We start from the raw sequence: 13,100 nt of genomic DNA on the forward strand, positions 1-13,100 counted from the left end.
CGGGGCCCGCGGGCCCGCCCGCGCCCCTCGGCCCGCCCGCTGCGGCACGGGAGGCGGCGAGCCCGGGGGGCCAGGGCTGGCGGGGCCCCCGCGCCCCCGGGAGCGGTTCGCGGGGCCCCTGGCTGAGCCGGGCCCGCGTTCCCGGGCGGGTCGCTAAGCGCGGCGCACAGGCGGCGGCCCCGGCCTGGCGCTGCCCCCCCCTCGCCCCGGGCGTTCGCGGAGGCGGCCCCGGCCGCGCTGAGGGGCGGGCATGTGAGGCGGCTGCTCAGCGGGGTCTGGGCCAGGGTGTCGGGGGGCGGGTGTGCTGGGGGGTCCTGGAGGGTGTGTCGGGGGGGGAGGCGGTTTGCTGGGGGGTCCTGGAGGGTGTGTCGGGGGGGGGGAGGGCGGTGTGCTGGGGGGTCCTGGAGGGTGTGGGGGGGGGAGGGCGGTGTGCTGAGGGGTTCGGGGGGGGGAGGGCGGTGTGCTGGGGGATCCTGGAGGGTGTGTGGGGGGGGAGGGCGGTGTGCTGGGGGATCCTGGAGGGTGTGTCGGGGGGGGAAGGCGGTGTGCTGGGGGATCCTGGAGGGTGTGTGTGGGGGGGAGGGCGGTGTGCTGGGGGATCCTGGAGGGTGTGTGTGGGGGGGAGGGCGGTGTGCTGGGGGATCCTGGAGGGTGTGTGTGGGGGGAAGGCGGTGTGCTGGGGGGTCCTGGAGGGTGTGGGGGGGGGAGGGCGGTGTGCTGGGGGGTTCGGGGGGGGGGAGGGCGGTGTGCTGGGGGATCCTGGAGGGTGTGTGTGGGGGGAAGGCGGTGTGCTGGGGGATCCTGGAGGGTGTGTGTGGGGGGAAGGCGGTGTGCTGGGGGATCCTGGAGGGTGTGTGGGGGGGGAGGGCGGTGTGCTGGGGGATCCTGGAGGGTGTGTGTGGGGGGAAGGCGGTGTGCTGGGGGATCCTGGAGGGTGTGTGTGGGGGGGGGAGGGCGGTGTGCTGGGGGATCCTGGAGGGTGTGGGGGGGGGAGGGCGGTGTGCTGGGGGGTTCGGGGGGGGGGAGGGCGGTGTGCTGGGGGATCCTGGAGGGTGTGTGTGGGGGGAAGGCGGTGTGCTGGGGGATCCTGGAGGGTGTGTGTGGGGGGAAGGCGGTGTGCTGGGGGATCCTGGAGGGTGTGTGGGGGGGGAGGGCGGTGTGCTGGGGGATCCTGGAGGGTGTGGGGGGGGGGAAGGCGGTGTGCTGGGGGATCCTGGAGGGTGTGTGTGGGGGGGGGAGGGCGGTGTGCTGGGGGATCCTGGAGGGTGTGTTGGGGGGGGGGAAGGCGGTGTGCTGGGGGATCCTGGAGGGTGTGTGTGTGGGGGGAGGCGGTGTGCTGGGGGATCCTGGAGGGTGTGGGGGGGGAGGGCGGTGTGCTGGGGGATCCTGGAGGGTGTGTGTGTGTGGGGGGGGAAGGCGGTGTGCTGGGGGATCCTGGAGGGTGTGGGGGGGGGAGGGCGGTGTGCTGGGGGATCCTGGAGGGTGTGGGGGGGGGGAGGGCGGTGTGCTGGGGGATCCTGGAGGGTGTGGGGGGGGGAGGGCGGTGTGCTGGGGGATCCTGGAGGGTGTGTGTGTGTGGGGGGGGAAGGCGGTGTGCTGGGGGATCCTGGAGGGTGTGGGGGGGGAAGGCGGGGTGCTGGGGGATCCTGGAGGGTGTGTGTGTGTGGGGGGGGGAAGGCGGTGTGCTGGGGGATCCTGGAGGGTGTGTGTGTGTGGGGGGGGAAGGCGGTGTGCTGGGGGATCCTGGAGGGTGTGGGGGGGGGGAGGGCGGTGTGCTGGGGGATCCTGGAGGGTGTGGGGGGGGGAAGGCGGTGTGCTGGGGGATCCTGGAGGGTGTGTGTGGGGGGGAAGGCGGTGTGCTGGGGGATCCTGGAGGGTGTGTGGGGGGGGAGGGCGGTGTGCTGGGGGATCCTGGAGGGTGTGTTGGGGGGGGGAAGGCGGTGTGCTGGGGGATCCTGGAGGGTGTGTTGGGGGGGGGAAGGCGGTGTGCTGGGGGATCCTGGAGGGTGTGTGGGGGGGGAGGGCGGTGTGCTGGGGGATCCTGGAGGGTGTGTGGGGGGGGAGGGCGGTGTGCTGGGGGATCCTGGAGGGTGTGTGTGTGTGGGGGAAAGCGGTGTACTGGGGGATCCTGGAGGGTGTGGGGGGGGGAAGGTGGTGTGCTGGGGGATCCTGGAGGGGGGGTGTGTGTGTCGGGGGGAAGGCGGTGTGCTGGGGGATCCTGGAGGGTGTGTGTGGGGGGGGAAGGCGGTGTGCTGGGGGATCCTGGAGGGTGTGTCGGGGGGGGAAGGCGGTGTGCTGGGGGATCCTGGAGGGTGTGTCGGGGGGGGAGGCGGTTTGCTGGGGGATCCTGGAGGGTGTGTCGGGGGGGGGGAAGGCGGTGTGCTGGGGGATCCTGGTGTGGGGGAGGGAAAAGTGGTGTGCTGGGGGATCCTGGAGGGCATTTGTGTGTGTGGGAAAAGCAGTGTGCTGGGGGATCCTGGGAGCAGGGAGGCGGTGGGTGACCTGGTGCTGGGATGGGAGGGCTGTGTGCTGCCGGGTCCTGGGAGTGAAGGGAGTGTGCTGGGGGATGGGGATGGGAGTTGACCTGGTCTGGGGAGTCCTGGTGGGTGACCTGGTGCTGCGGGGTCCTGGGGGCAGGGTGATCTGGTGCTGGGAGAAGGAGGTGATCTGGGGATAGAGTTGCAACATTTTCATGGAAGTGGTGTATGGGGGCAGGGAAGTACCTTGTGTGTTGGAGCGTATGTGAGTAGAGCATCTGGGGGCACTTGGTGCTAAGGGGTGAGCAGAACATGAGGGATCAAAAGCTGGTATGTTTGGGAGGAGGGGTGCTTGATTCTGTGTGACACATTCTTTTAGCTGGGAACTCTGTTAAAAGGCTTGTGAAACTCTGAGGTTGCCTTGTAGCCAGATATGGTGACAGGTGGATTAGATGTATACAGGGAGATTTAGTGAAAGAAATTAGTTAATATTCATAATAATCTTAATCCTGGTGTTTTGTTCTTGTTATCCTATTTGTCAGGCTTTGCTATGAAATTATTGACATGGAAATTCTGATAGAAGAGTTTTACATGAGATAGAAACTTTTTCTTTACTTCCCCAGAGCAGCTTTGAGACCTATCACTTGTAGCAGGTGGACCAAAACCATGATGCACCTTTCTGTGTTTTGAGGTTTGTCCAGTATTTCTCCCTGAGTGGCTGCTGGGTGATTGGGTAGGTGAGTACAGCCAAAGACATCTAGAACAACAAATGAAATTAATAGTCCCCCACAGTATCTAGAATTGATTGGTTTGTCTCTACAGAGACAAAGGGAGATTATATTTGAAGTCAGAGCAGATGTGGATCATGTTTGTATATGGATGAGTATCAGTTTCTTCTTCAGAAGCAAATCCTCAGGTGAGTTTTGTGTAAAGTTTTTATAAAAATTCTTTGCCTTTAATATTCACACAGTAGAAATGTACGCATCAAATGCATCTTAGCTTTGAAGGCTCCATAAATATTGAAACTGTCTCTAAATATTTACCAAGCAATTCGTCTGTCACAGATGCAATAGAGTGGGCCAGTCTAGATGGTATAGGGGCAGAGCAACATTCTATCACGTTGAGGTAGCTGAGTTCAGGACCTGTTTCAGCCTCTTTCTTCCTTGGCTGGGAGCATGGTGGAAGCAGCACATTTAGGGTCATGAGTGACCTTATCCCTACCAAAAGTGGCTTTCTGGAAGGACTAGCCTCCAGCCTTCCCTCACTAGAAGGACAGGTCAACCCACTACAGGGCCATGAATTGGGGAGGTAATGGGGAAGTTTCCTACAAAGAAAGATGCTATATAGTCCCCATTTACCAAAGGGGACACTGGGAGGTTCCCAACATGCTTGACAGCTGTTTCATGGTCTAAACTGGGGTAATTCCACTTGGACAAACTGGGTCCTTCCATCACCTCCTTTATTTTTATTTTAGACAGTTCTGTTGTTATCCACCCTTGTTCCCCTGCCCTTCAGAATTCTCTATAGACTCTAATGAAAGCTGATGTGGGAACATGACAAGCCGGTGGGGGTGAGGCGGAGATTTGGAAGTAGGAGAGGCAAATGTGCTGGCTGATGGAGTTCTGGTACCAGTCCTGTTCTTGTTTTCCCCTTAACTCTGCTGCTGACATGTCGCACTTTTGGTACCCCATGTGTGTTGTACTTTGGGGCCCCATTTTTCTCTATCTCATGCTCTGTGTTCTGTGGACACGTCATTTCCTCTGTCTAAAGGCGGACATAGCCTGTCCAAACCAACCAAAGCCGGTCTCTTGGAGCGATGTAGGGAATTGCCCCTTCATGCACACCTGCCCTGGGGCTATATGTTGTGTCCATATCACTCCCAACTCCCTAAACACACTTGCTGCATGTATTCTAACATCCAGGTAACACCTTCTTTCTCTCCCCGATCTCATCTTTGTGGAAGGTTGCAAAAATGTTCGGTACAGCACAGTCGTCCAAAGCCCAGTTCCTCGATAAAGCGCGTCAGGCCCGTGAGGAGCGGAGAGAGCTGAAAGAGAGAGAGAGAGCCGCCATTCAGATCCAAGCCCTGATCAGGAGGTTTCTTTGTCGATGCAGGCTGCAGAGGGAGATCAGGTGTGTGAAATTCCACCCCGCGGGCTTTGTTGCTTGTTGCGAACTGAGCTCTTTCTGTAGATGACTGTGGCTTTTTAAAACGCTCAACATTTGATTCCTCCTCCTTCCCAGGAGAGAAGTGGAGGATTTCTTTGAAATAAATGAATCTGCTCCCAGTAAAAGAAGTGCACTTTCCATCTTCAAAATTTCCAGGAAACTGCTGTTTATTTTCAGAATTAAAGAGGACAAAGAGGTAAAGCTGCTGCTGTGACACATTTCCCCCCCCCCCCTCAGATTAAAAATGTATTCTATATGTTTAATATATATGAACTGTTACTTGGCTTGTCAAATGGGTTGTTACAACATGGAGGGTTCAGAGCGTGACCTGCAGCTCCTTTTGTCTTGTAATGCCATGGTGAGGACAGCGGGGAGACAGCAGGACTGAGAGTCGAGAACTCCCGAGTGTTTAGTCCTGGCTCTGACACTCAGTTAATTTGAGCAAGTCATTTACTAACGCACCCGATGGGCCAGCTAGCTCTGGTGTAAAGCACCATCACACTCAAGCAGAGGGTTGTGTGTGTTCCTTGGACTCTGGTTAGGGGCAACACTCAAATAAGAGCCTGAGTTAACTTTGCAGTGAAGACAAAGCCCTAATAGCCCAGCTTCAGTCTTTCCATCTGCAAAATTGAGATAATATTAATACGTGCCTCCCAGGGGAGTTGTGAAAGCCAGTCAGGGTAAAAGGCACTGTGAGGGTGAGTGGCCATGTTAACTTGTATTAAATCTGTTCAGCTGTATGTTGTTCCCAGTTGCCTCTTTCCCGAGCAATTTCTGTTCTGTCAAGAGAAATATAAGTACATCAAATGTTGTTGTAGTACTTATATCTGATTGTAAATGTATACTTAGTGTGACATACAGTTCCCAGAGCTCCAGGCATGTTTGCTCTCCTCCCCCACCAGTCCTTGGTGCCACAATGTTGTTTGGCCCCTGTGTTACGGTAACTAATTACATCATTGAAGTGTCACCCTAGGAGTAAACGGATCCCTTCTGAGGCCAAGGAGTACTCTGGATTCTTTTCCGTTCTGCTTCCTGAGAATCCTGAAATTCCTGTCCCGTGTGGGAGTGATGTCATAGAGCTTAGAGTGGTTGGGAGTCTCACTGGGTAACTTGCAAGCAAGGCAAATGTAATCAAACTCAATCTGTAATCTAAAAGGGAGCAATTATATATATCAATGGGTTTTTCCTTCCTCTTAGCCCACCGGTATTGGCCACCACTGCCAAAGACAAGCTGCTGGTCTCAGCGGAGCTTCAGTTGCTTCTAGGGTGGAAGGCCTTTATTTCCCGTAATATGCGTTTTTTAACAGTTTTTCCCAAGTAACTGACTGTACTTGTGGGGCATGGGAAGTACACTAACATATCTCGCTTTCTTTACAGAGGCTTGAAAAGTTGTGTCGCTGTATCCTGAATAGTATGGATGTTGAGAATGAGCCCAAGGTCAGCAGGTCAACTTTGTAAGGGGATTGAGGATTTAGGTTTATTTTTTTTAAAAGTTCACTGATCTGAAATATCAAGAGTGAGAGACACTCACGTGTCACTTATATTCCATGGTGGATTGTTTTTATATGTTGATAAACCCCATAGAAGAACCCAGGATAGCTACATGGATCCACAAGGGTCAAAAGAGCATTTCCCGCATGGTACAATTTACAGCTGACCTAGTCATTACCGGGGGCGGGGTAATTCTGGTCCAGTGCTGGGATCTGCGTGGCCTGTGGAAGTAGTTTTATTACACTGCTTCTGGAAAAGCAACAGAACAGAAAAAGTTACCACAAATTTCTCCTGTTCTTTGCCTGTAGGTGTGGTATGTGTCACTAGCACTTTCTAAGGATCTTACACTCTTGTGGATCAAACAGATCAAGGACATCTTGTGGTTTTGCTGTGAGTTTCTCAAACAGCTTAAGGTAAAAATCTTTCATTGGTTTTAGTTCTGTGTTTCTTGTGGTTTCACACTTTTTAGTATTGTAGACTTGATTTATTAATGTTGATGTTCTTGTTATTCCAGCCTGACATCCTACAAGACTCGAAACTGGTCACTTTGCACCTCACGATGCTTGTTACGTTCACAGACACTTCCACGTGGAAAATACTTCGGGGAAAAGGTCTGTGTGGCTCTTTCCAAAACCCTGTTGTAGCCACCAATCCAGACCTTTCTTCTTTCTCTTTGTTTTAAAGTCTTCTGGCTTGGGCTGCAGAAAGGGAATATTTTTCTTCTCTCGTATGCACTGCCAAGCTATATGATTCGTTCTGTGCAGACTGAGCAACAGAGATCCATACTGTGGATCAGAGAGGAGACTTCCCCCTAAGATCATAATAGTTCAATCACTAGTGCTGCTCTCTCATAATGCTCCATTGTCATGTGGATCAAAAGCTTCCTTGATGTAAGGGTATGATGACTTCCAGCTCTCTTGAATCCATCAAAAATATCTTCTTTAATTGTACTCATGAAAAGATTGACCCTGAAGAAGTCTTATGGAAGTCAACTGAAAAAACTCTAAACATGCTATTTAAATTCAATTTCAGTGTCTAAAATATCCCCAAAAGCTACTAAACTCAGTGTTTTGTGTAGGGTTACGATGTGTCTGGGAATGAAGGTGTTAATAGAAGTTTGTCATAATTCACAATGTAGGACTACAGTTCATATAGATTATATGACACAAAAATAATTCTCAGAAATGTCATTATTTTGTCCTCGCAGGAGAAACCCTGCGACCTGCCATGAACCACATCTGTGCAAATATCATGGGACATCTCAATCAGAAGGGATTTTATTCTGTGCTGCAGGTTTGTTTGTGATTATAATAGTTGATATGCTTTTCAAACCCTGCAGTGCTTTCTGCCTTAACTAAATTCTAAGATTCTCCAGACGTGTTGTTTCATGCTTGGGTTGGGCATGTATTGGCAGTGACTCCCTCTGAGAATACTTTGCTTATGGTCGGTGTGACGTTTCCCTCTGGTGTTATCCAGACCGGTGATCTGCTTGGTCACTCCAGTCCTTGACTCTGGGAGCCAGCCTTACTATGCTCTGCTGTGAGAACCCCCCTCCTGGGCTGTCCACGCACAGCCTCTGGCATGTAAGCTGCTCCCAGCTACTTGCAACCAAATGACACTAGCCAATATCTCCGGTCCCAGACATAACCTAGGAACCTCCGTCTTGCAGTGTCCAGTTATGCCTGCTGGACACTGCAAGTTTGTATGAGTTTGTCAATTTAACAAAGAAATAGATATGTACCAGGCCTGTTATCCCAAGGGGAGCTTCTGTCATGCTTCAAACCAAACGCACTGCTTCAGGTAAAATAAACAAACAGATGTATTAACTATAAAGATAGATTTTAAGTGATTATAAGCCAAAACATAACAAGTCAGATTTGGTCAAATGAAATAAAAGCAAAACGCATTCTAAGCTGATCTTAATACTTTCAATGTCCTTACAAACTTAGATGCTTCTCACCACAGACTGGCTGGTTGCTCTTTAGCCAGGCCCTCTCCTTTGATCAGCGCTTCAGTTGCTTGGTGGTGGTGGTGTCTGTAGATATAGGTGGAAGAGAGAGAGAGCATGGCAAATGTCTCTCCCTTTTATCATGTCCTTTCTTCCCTCTTGGCTTTTCCGCCCCCTGCAGAGTCAGGTGAGCATTACCTCATCGCAGTTCCAAACTGACCAAAGGAAGGGGGGTGAGTCCCTCGAGAGACTAACAGATTCTTTTGTTGCTGCCTAGGCCAGCGTCCTTTGTTCCTGTGAGGCTGGGCTGGGTTTGTCCCATACTTGTCCTGATTAGGTGTGAACTGCCTCTCTGCTCTTGGAGAGTTTTTGCCTGGGCTTACTTTAAGCCATGAGGACACATTTTCAGCCTAATAACTGCATACATGAAATGATAACCTGTAACATTACTGTAACAACAATGCTCAGTGCATCATGAGCCTTCTGAAGACGGCTGGCATGACAAACTTTGCATTGGATGCCACACAATCATTTTACAAGGATGAACATGGGGGTGCTGGGTGTTCCGCCAAGGTCCAGAGCGTCAGTCGGTAAACCAAAAAAACTCCCCCTCCCTTCCTTTCCATGAGCAATATTTAATCTAAATTCCATTTCATCATCTCATTAGGAGATGGAAGGCAGCAGTGCAGTGCAGTGCAGCTGGTTAAAATACAGAACTAGGAGTCAGGAGTCTTGAATTCTGTTCCCAGCCCTGACATTGAATTTGTGTGTGATTTTAGGCAGTTTTCTTTGCTGTTCTGTGCCTCACTTTTTTCCATCTGTAAAATGGGGGGGGGGGGGGCGCCTGTCTTTCAGAGGGTTGTTGCAAGGCTTGCTTATGGATTATAAAGGGCCTTGAGACCCTCTGAAGAAAGGCCCTATTAAATTGGCAAGTGTGATCATAGCAAACCTCTTTGAATGCAGTTTCTCTGTGCTGCCAGTACCTGGAACAGAAACGCTCTGATCCAGGCCAGTGACTTGTAACAACCACATTAAAGCAGCACTCTCTCTAATTTCTTTTTATATCTCTTGAAAGTGACAGTGCCCTTCAAGAACACAGTTGGATTCTTTCTCTAACCAAAGTTGCAATTTTCTTTTCAGATTTTGCTAACAAATGGCTTGGCAAGATCCAGACCATCCCTGTCCAAAGGCACTTTAACTGCAATCTTTTCTCTTGCATTGCGGTAAGGCAGCAAAAGCAGCTTGGGGTGATATGTAGTCAAAGCTGCTTTTAGTGTCTGTCTGAAGACCTCTTGCCCTGCCAGTTTCTCATTGTGTTTCTCTCTTTGTATCTGTCTGTGAGTTTGTCGTATTAGTGCATGATAATTTAGGTGGAGGGCTTGATTTTTTTCCTACTCTGTACCCCTAAAATTAAGTGTTTATAAATCCGTTGTAAACATCAGTTGTGGGGTTAGACTTGGAATGCTGTATTTCTGTGTTGGGTAAATAATCTGAAGGAATGGGCCTTCTTTCTGCAAGTGTGATTTGCATCTCACAATGAACTGCCAGTGCACCTCTAACTACATACTTATGGATGCCTGTCAGGTAGAGGTGCAGATGATCAGATCTGTGCTCACACTTCAATTTGCATGTGTAAATTGTGTCCCCCAAAGAGGGACTAGCTAGAAACACCCCCCTGCATTTCAAAATAAAGTCCAGGCACAATCCAAACTCAGATCTGCAAAGCCCAGATCTCTTCATGGGAAGTTGACTTGGTGTCAGACCACAGTGCCCAAGGAGCATTCCTAAAGACTTCCATGAGCTAACTTTCTGAACTGGTTTCCTTCCATAAGTATCATTTCTGGGATCATGGGACAGGCTCACATCTGATTTTCTGATGATCATTCCAGCAAGAGTAGAGTGATTTCTGACCCTGCCCCAGACTCAAACTGGTCTTGAATCGGTCACTTAAGCTTTGCCTGAGTAAATGGGAACTACTTATTTATCTACTTCATGGGAGTGTGGTGAGGTTTAATCTAGTTAGCGTTTATGGAGCTCTTTAGAGACATGGGAGGTGCTGTGTATTATGGAATAAGACTCCACATTGCCTCCTGCCCCTGGCTTTCTTTGATTCCCTGGGGTCATGATGGATGTTGCTAAATCGCCATGATAGCAGAAGCCATAGGGGGCTGATTCTTTTCAAACTGACCTCTTTAATGAGAACAGAAGCATCAGCCAGTTCTGAAACTCTCTGATAGAAAGGCTGCATGTCTTAGGAAACACAAAGCTTGAGGTTTGAAGTATTTTTTTTTCTCTCTTCAGCCCTGTGGTTGCTGCTCAGTTTTCTGACAATCTCTTGCGATCATTCCTGATCCATATCATGTCAGTGCCTGCTATCGTGACTCACCTTGCTACGCTAACACCTGAGGTACGTGGGCTACTCCATCACAGAATCCTGAGCCCTTTGGCACATCAAATATGCTGTAATTAGTCATCAGCAACTGTACAGTTACAAATAATGGCGAGTAAAGAGTTAGATCAGCCTCTTAAAAGTTGACAGTAAAATGTAATCCTTTTCTAATGGAAACACGTTCCTCCCCATCCTTCATAGCCTGGGTTTCTAATGCTGTGGAAGCTGGTATAGCTGTTTTAGTATTCTGTCTGCAACAGGATCCTCAGTGAGCTCAGTAGAATTGTGCACAGCTTGAACTGCAGTGGCATGGAGAGCCCTAGAACAGACAGGAAGGATGCTCTTGTAGTTAATGCTTTGGATTAGGACCCTGGAGATCTAGCCTCTTTTTCTGGCTCAGACACTGGCTCCCTGCATGACTTAATTGTTCCATATCTCAGTTTCCCCATTTGTAAAATGTCGTATGTATACCATGTACTCTTTGGGACAGAGACTCTTACAGAGTGCCTAGCACACCCAAGCCCCAATTTTCTATTGGAGCCTCTTGTCAATCTTCCCACCATGCCAATGGCTCATTGGGCTGATGCTCTCAAGGCACATCAGTTTCATAGCCTGTGGTACATAAGGGTGTGACATGGCCAGCATCACATCCAACCACCTTGACAACCCTAACCCGATGGATCAGGTACCCATTCTGCAGCTGCGTGAACTGGAGGCAGCCTTTTGGTGTGAGATCAAGCAAGACTTGAACCCGTGATCTTCCCGTTTGTAGTTATGCACCTTAACCACATCTCATGGTACCACTAGGTGCTCCCATAATACAAATATTAAATAACAATAAGCCAGAGTGTTGTTTTTGCTGGTTTTTCAGAACTGGTTTAAGTCTTTGTTTTCGCAGCCGTTGGAGTGGTTTGCTTTGTGTTGGTATTTAGAGTGCTGTGCACATTTCCTACCAGATAAGATACTGTGGCAACAACTGATAAATGCAGAGCGTCCTCCAGCTCAGCTGGGCATGCAGATGAATAGGACATTGTTATGGAGATTTATCCGCTCAACTCTGGACATCGCTATGGTTTAGAGAAACTGCAAGTGGCACAGTTTTAGATGTAAATTATTACTTAATGTGTTCAGCTGTGTGTGTGACCTGAGGCTCCTTGGCTTCTCTTTATTTTTAGTCTGGACATTTTATTTTTTGTGTCCTTGTCCTTCCATCCCCATGGTGATTTCTGACTGGGGAGCGAGTGAACAAAGAGCTGCAAAATCATCTATCACAGAGAGAGGGATCTTCACTGAGCAGTGATATACTGCCCACTAATACCGTGTGGTTTGTCTGCTCCCTTTCACAGCATGCTGGTGAATTCCAGGGGATGCAGGCATTTAACTGCCATAGACTCAGGACAGGTGAAGGTTATCCTTACGACTGGTTCGAATATGCCCAGTTCACCTGCAGATCTCCCCTGTGGCAGGCCCCACATGCCTGTGATCTTGTGAGATCTCTTCTTTAAAGTGATTCTTTGGCATGAAGCCTGTGCAGCCCCTGAACGCAGTGATTGCTCACTGGAATGTACAGACACCCCGAATTGCTGATGATGTGTCAGGTCTAGCTGCTTTTGTGTGACGCTCTGTTCGTTTAACTTGCAACTTCACAATCATTTAAAAACAATTCTGTTTTTCAGCGTCTGGCAGTGATAGAATCCCATGACCTTTTCCGCAAATTCATCTTATTTTTAAGTCGTGAGGCTCAGTGCCGAGATGTCTGCGTGTGTTTAGAAGGAAGCCATACTCTTTGTTTATTGGGTAAGTATGTTATGCTATACAAAGCACCCAAGAGTTTTTTATAGCGGAGAAGGCAAAACGCCGCATTTATTGAGAATACAGCAGTTAGCATATGCTTTTTAGTTACACACACATACCATGCACATAGTTCCGCCAGTCGATGTTTATAGTTACCAGTCCAGAGTTTTTGGATTAATTTAGTGGCCAGCCAGATTGGTCGCAGAAGGGAGCCAGGCTTTGTCGGTCGCGTTCCGATGCTTTTGGAGTAGTGGCAAGACGAACCCAAAGTCCCATGGCAAAGCACCCTGTTTTTATAGTGTTTTTTTGTTTGTTGAAGTTTATGGATTTTGGTGTGTTAGTTTGTGACCGGTTACTTTTTAATTGGTGTTATTTTTTTATGTTAAGATTGATGGTACATTTTAAAGCACCTTTGAGAGAGCCATTTTGTCCTTTTGATTTAATTAATTGTTTTGTTTTTAGGGGTGCCAGCCTCCACCTTAGGGTCATCAGTCTACTTTCCCTTAGTTATGGATGCGCATTGATGATTTTTTGGCTTTCATAAGTTTGTTAAATTTTTTTATTTTTTTCCCCTGATTATTTGGTTTCGACAATGGCCTTTACACCTTTTTTTTTTTTTTTTTGGATGCATGCATTTTTTATTTACACAAACTGTTTTTTATAAAGACCTTTGAGAATACAAACAGCAGTATTTTATATTGAGCAAAACGACTTTGTAAATTAAACCTTGCTAAATTTTATAACCAAAACAGTTCACATTGAGGCCCAGGCCTTCAACATTTTTTTAATTTACTTAATATAGACACAATACAGGATTCTGTCTTTTACTAAC

At 49.4% G+C, this 13,100-nt stretch overlaps 1 protein-coding gene across 8 annotated transcripts in view; it reads left to right on the plus strand.

Moving 5' to 3' along the window:
- Nucleotides 1–25: 25 nt before the first annotated feature.
- Nucleotides 26–13,100, plus strand: part of UBE3B (ubiquitin protein ligase E3B) — a 36,380-nt gene continuing 23,305 nt past the window's right edge. Inside the window, exons 1-12 of one of the 8 annotated variants that reach the window (XM_073313119.1) lie at nucleotides 26–252; nucleotides 3,101–3,214; nucleotides 3,300–3,393; nucleotides 4,441–4,610; nucleotides 4,722–4,842; nucleotides 6,024–6,083; nucleotides 6,446–6,550; nucleotides 6,652–6,748; nucleotides 7,345–7,430; nucleotides 9,226–9,308; nucleotides 10,387–10,492; nucleotides 12,151–12,271. In XM_073313119.1, the coding sequence (XP_073169220.1) occupies nucleotides 4,450–4,610; nucleotides 4,722–4,842; nucleotides 6,024–6,083; nucleotides 6,446–6,550; nucleotides 6,652–6,748; nucleotides 7,345–7,430; nucleotides 9,226–9,308; nucleotides 10,387–10,492; nucleotides 12,151–12,271 (940 nt within the window). In that variant the 5' untranslated portion in view covers nucleotides 26–252; nucleotides 3,101–3,214; nucleotides 3,300–3,393; nucleotides 4,441–4,449. Of the gene's footprint in view, nucleotides 253–2,484; nucleotides 3,215–3,299; nucleotides 3,394–4,440; nucleotides 4,611–4,721; nucleotides 4,843–6,023; nucleotides 6,084–6,445; nucleotides 6,551–6,651; nucleotides 6,749–7,344; nucleotides 7,431–9,225; nucleotides 9,309–10,386; nucleotides 10,493–12,150; nucleotides 12,272–13,100 lie in introns of those variants that run through there. The other 7 variants (XM_073313121.1, XM_073313120.1, XM_073313123.1 and 4 more) reach the window with 7 other exon arrangements.

The sequence above is a fragment of the Lepidochelys kempii genome, chromosome 15 (genome assembly GCF_965140265.1).
Source record: "Lepidochelys kempii isolate rLepKem1 chromosome 15, rLepKem1.hap2, whole genome shotgun sequence".
In the NCBI taxonomy this organism is placed as follows: domain Eukaryota; kingdom Metazoa; phylum Chordata; order Testudines; family Cheloniidae; genus Lepidochelys; species Lepidochelys kempii.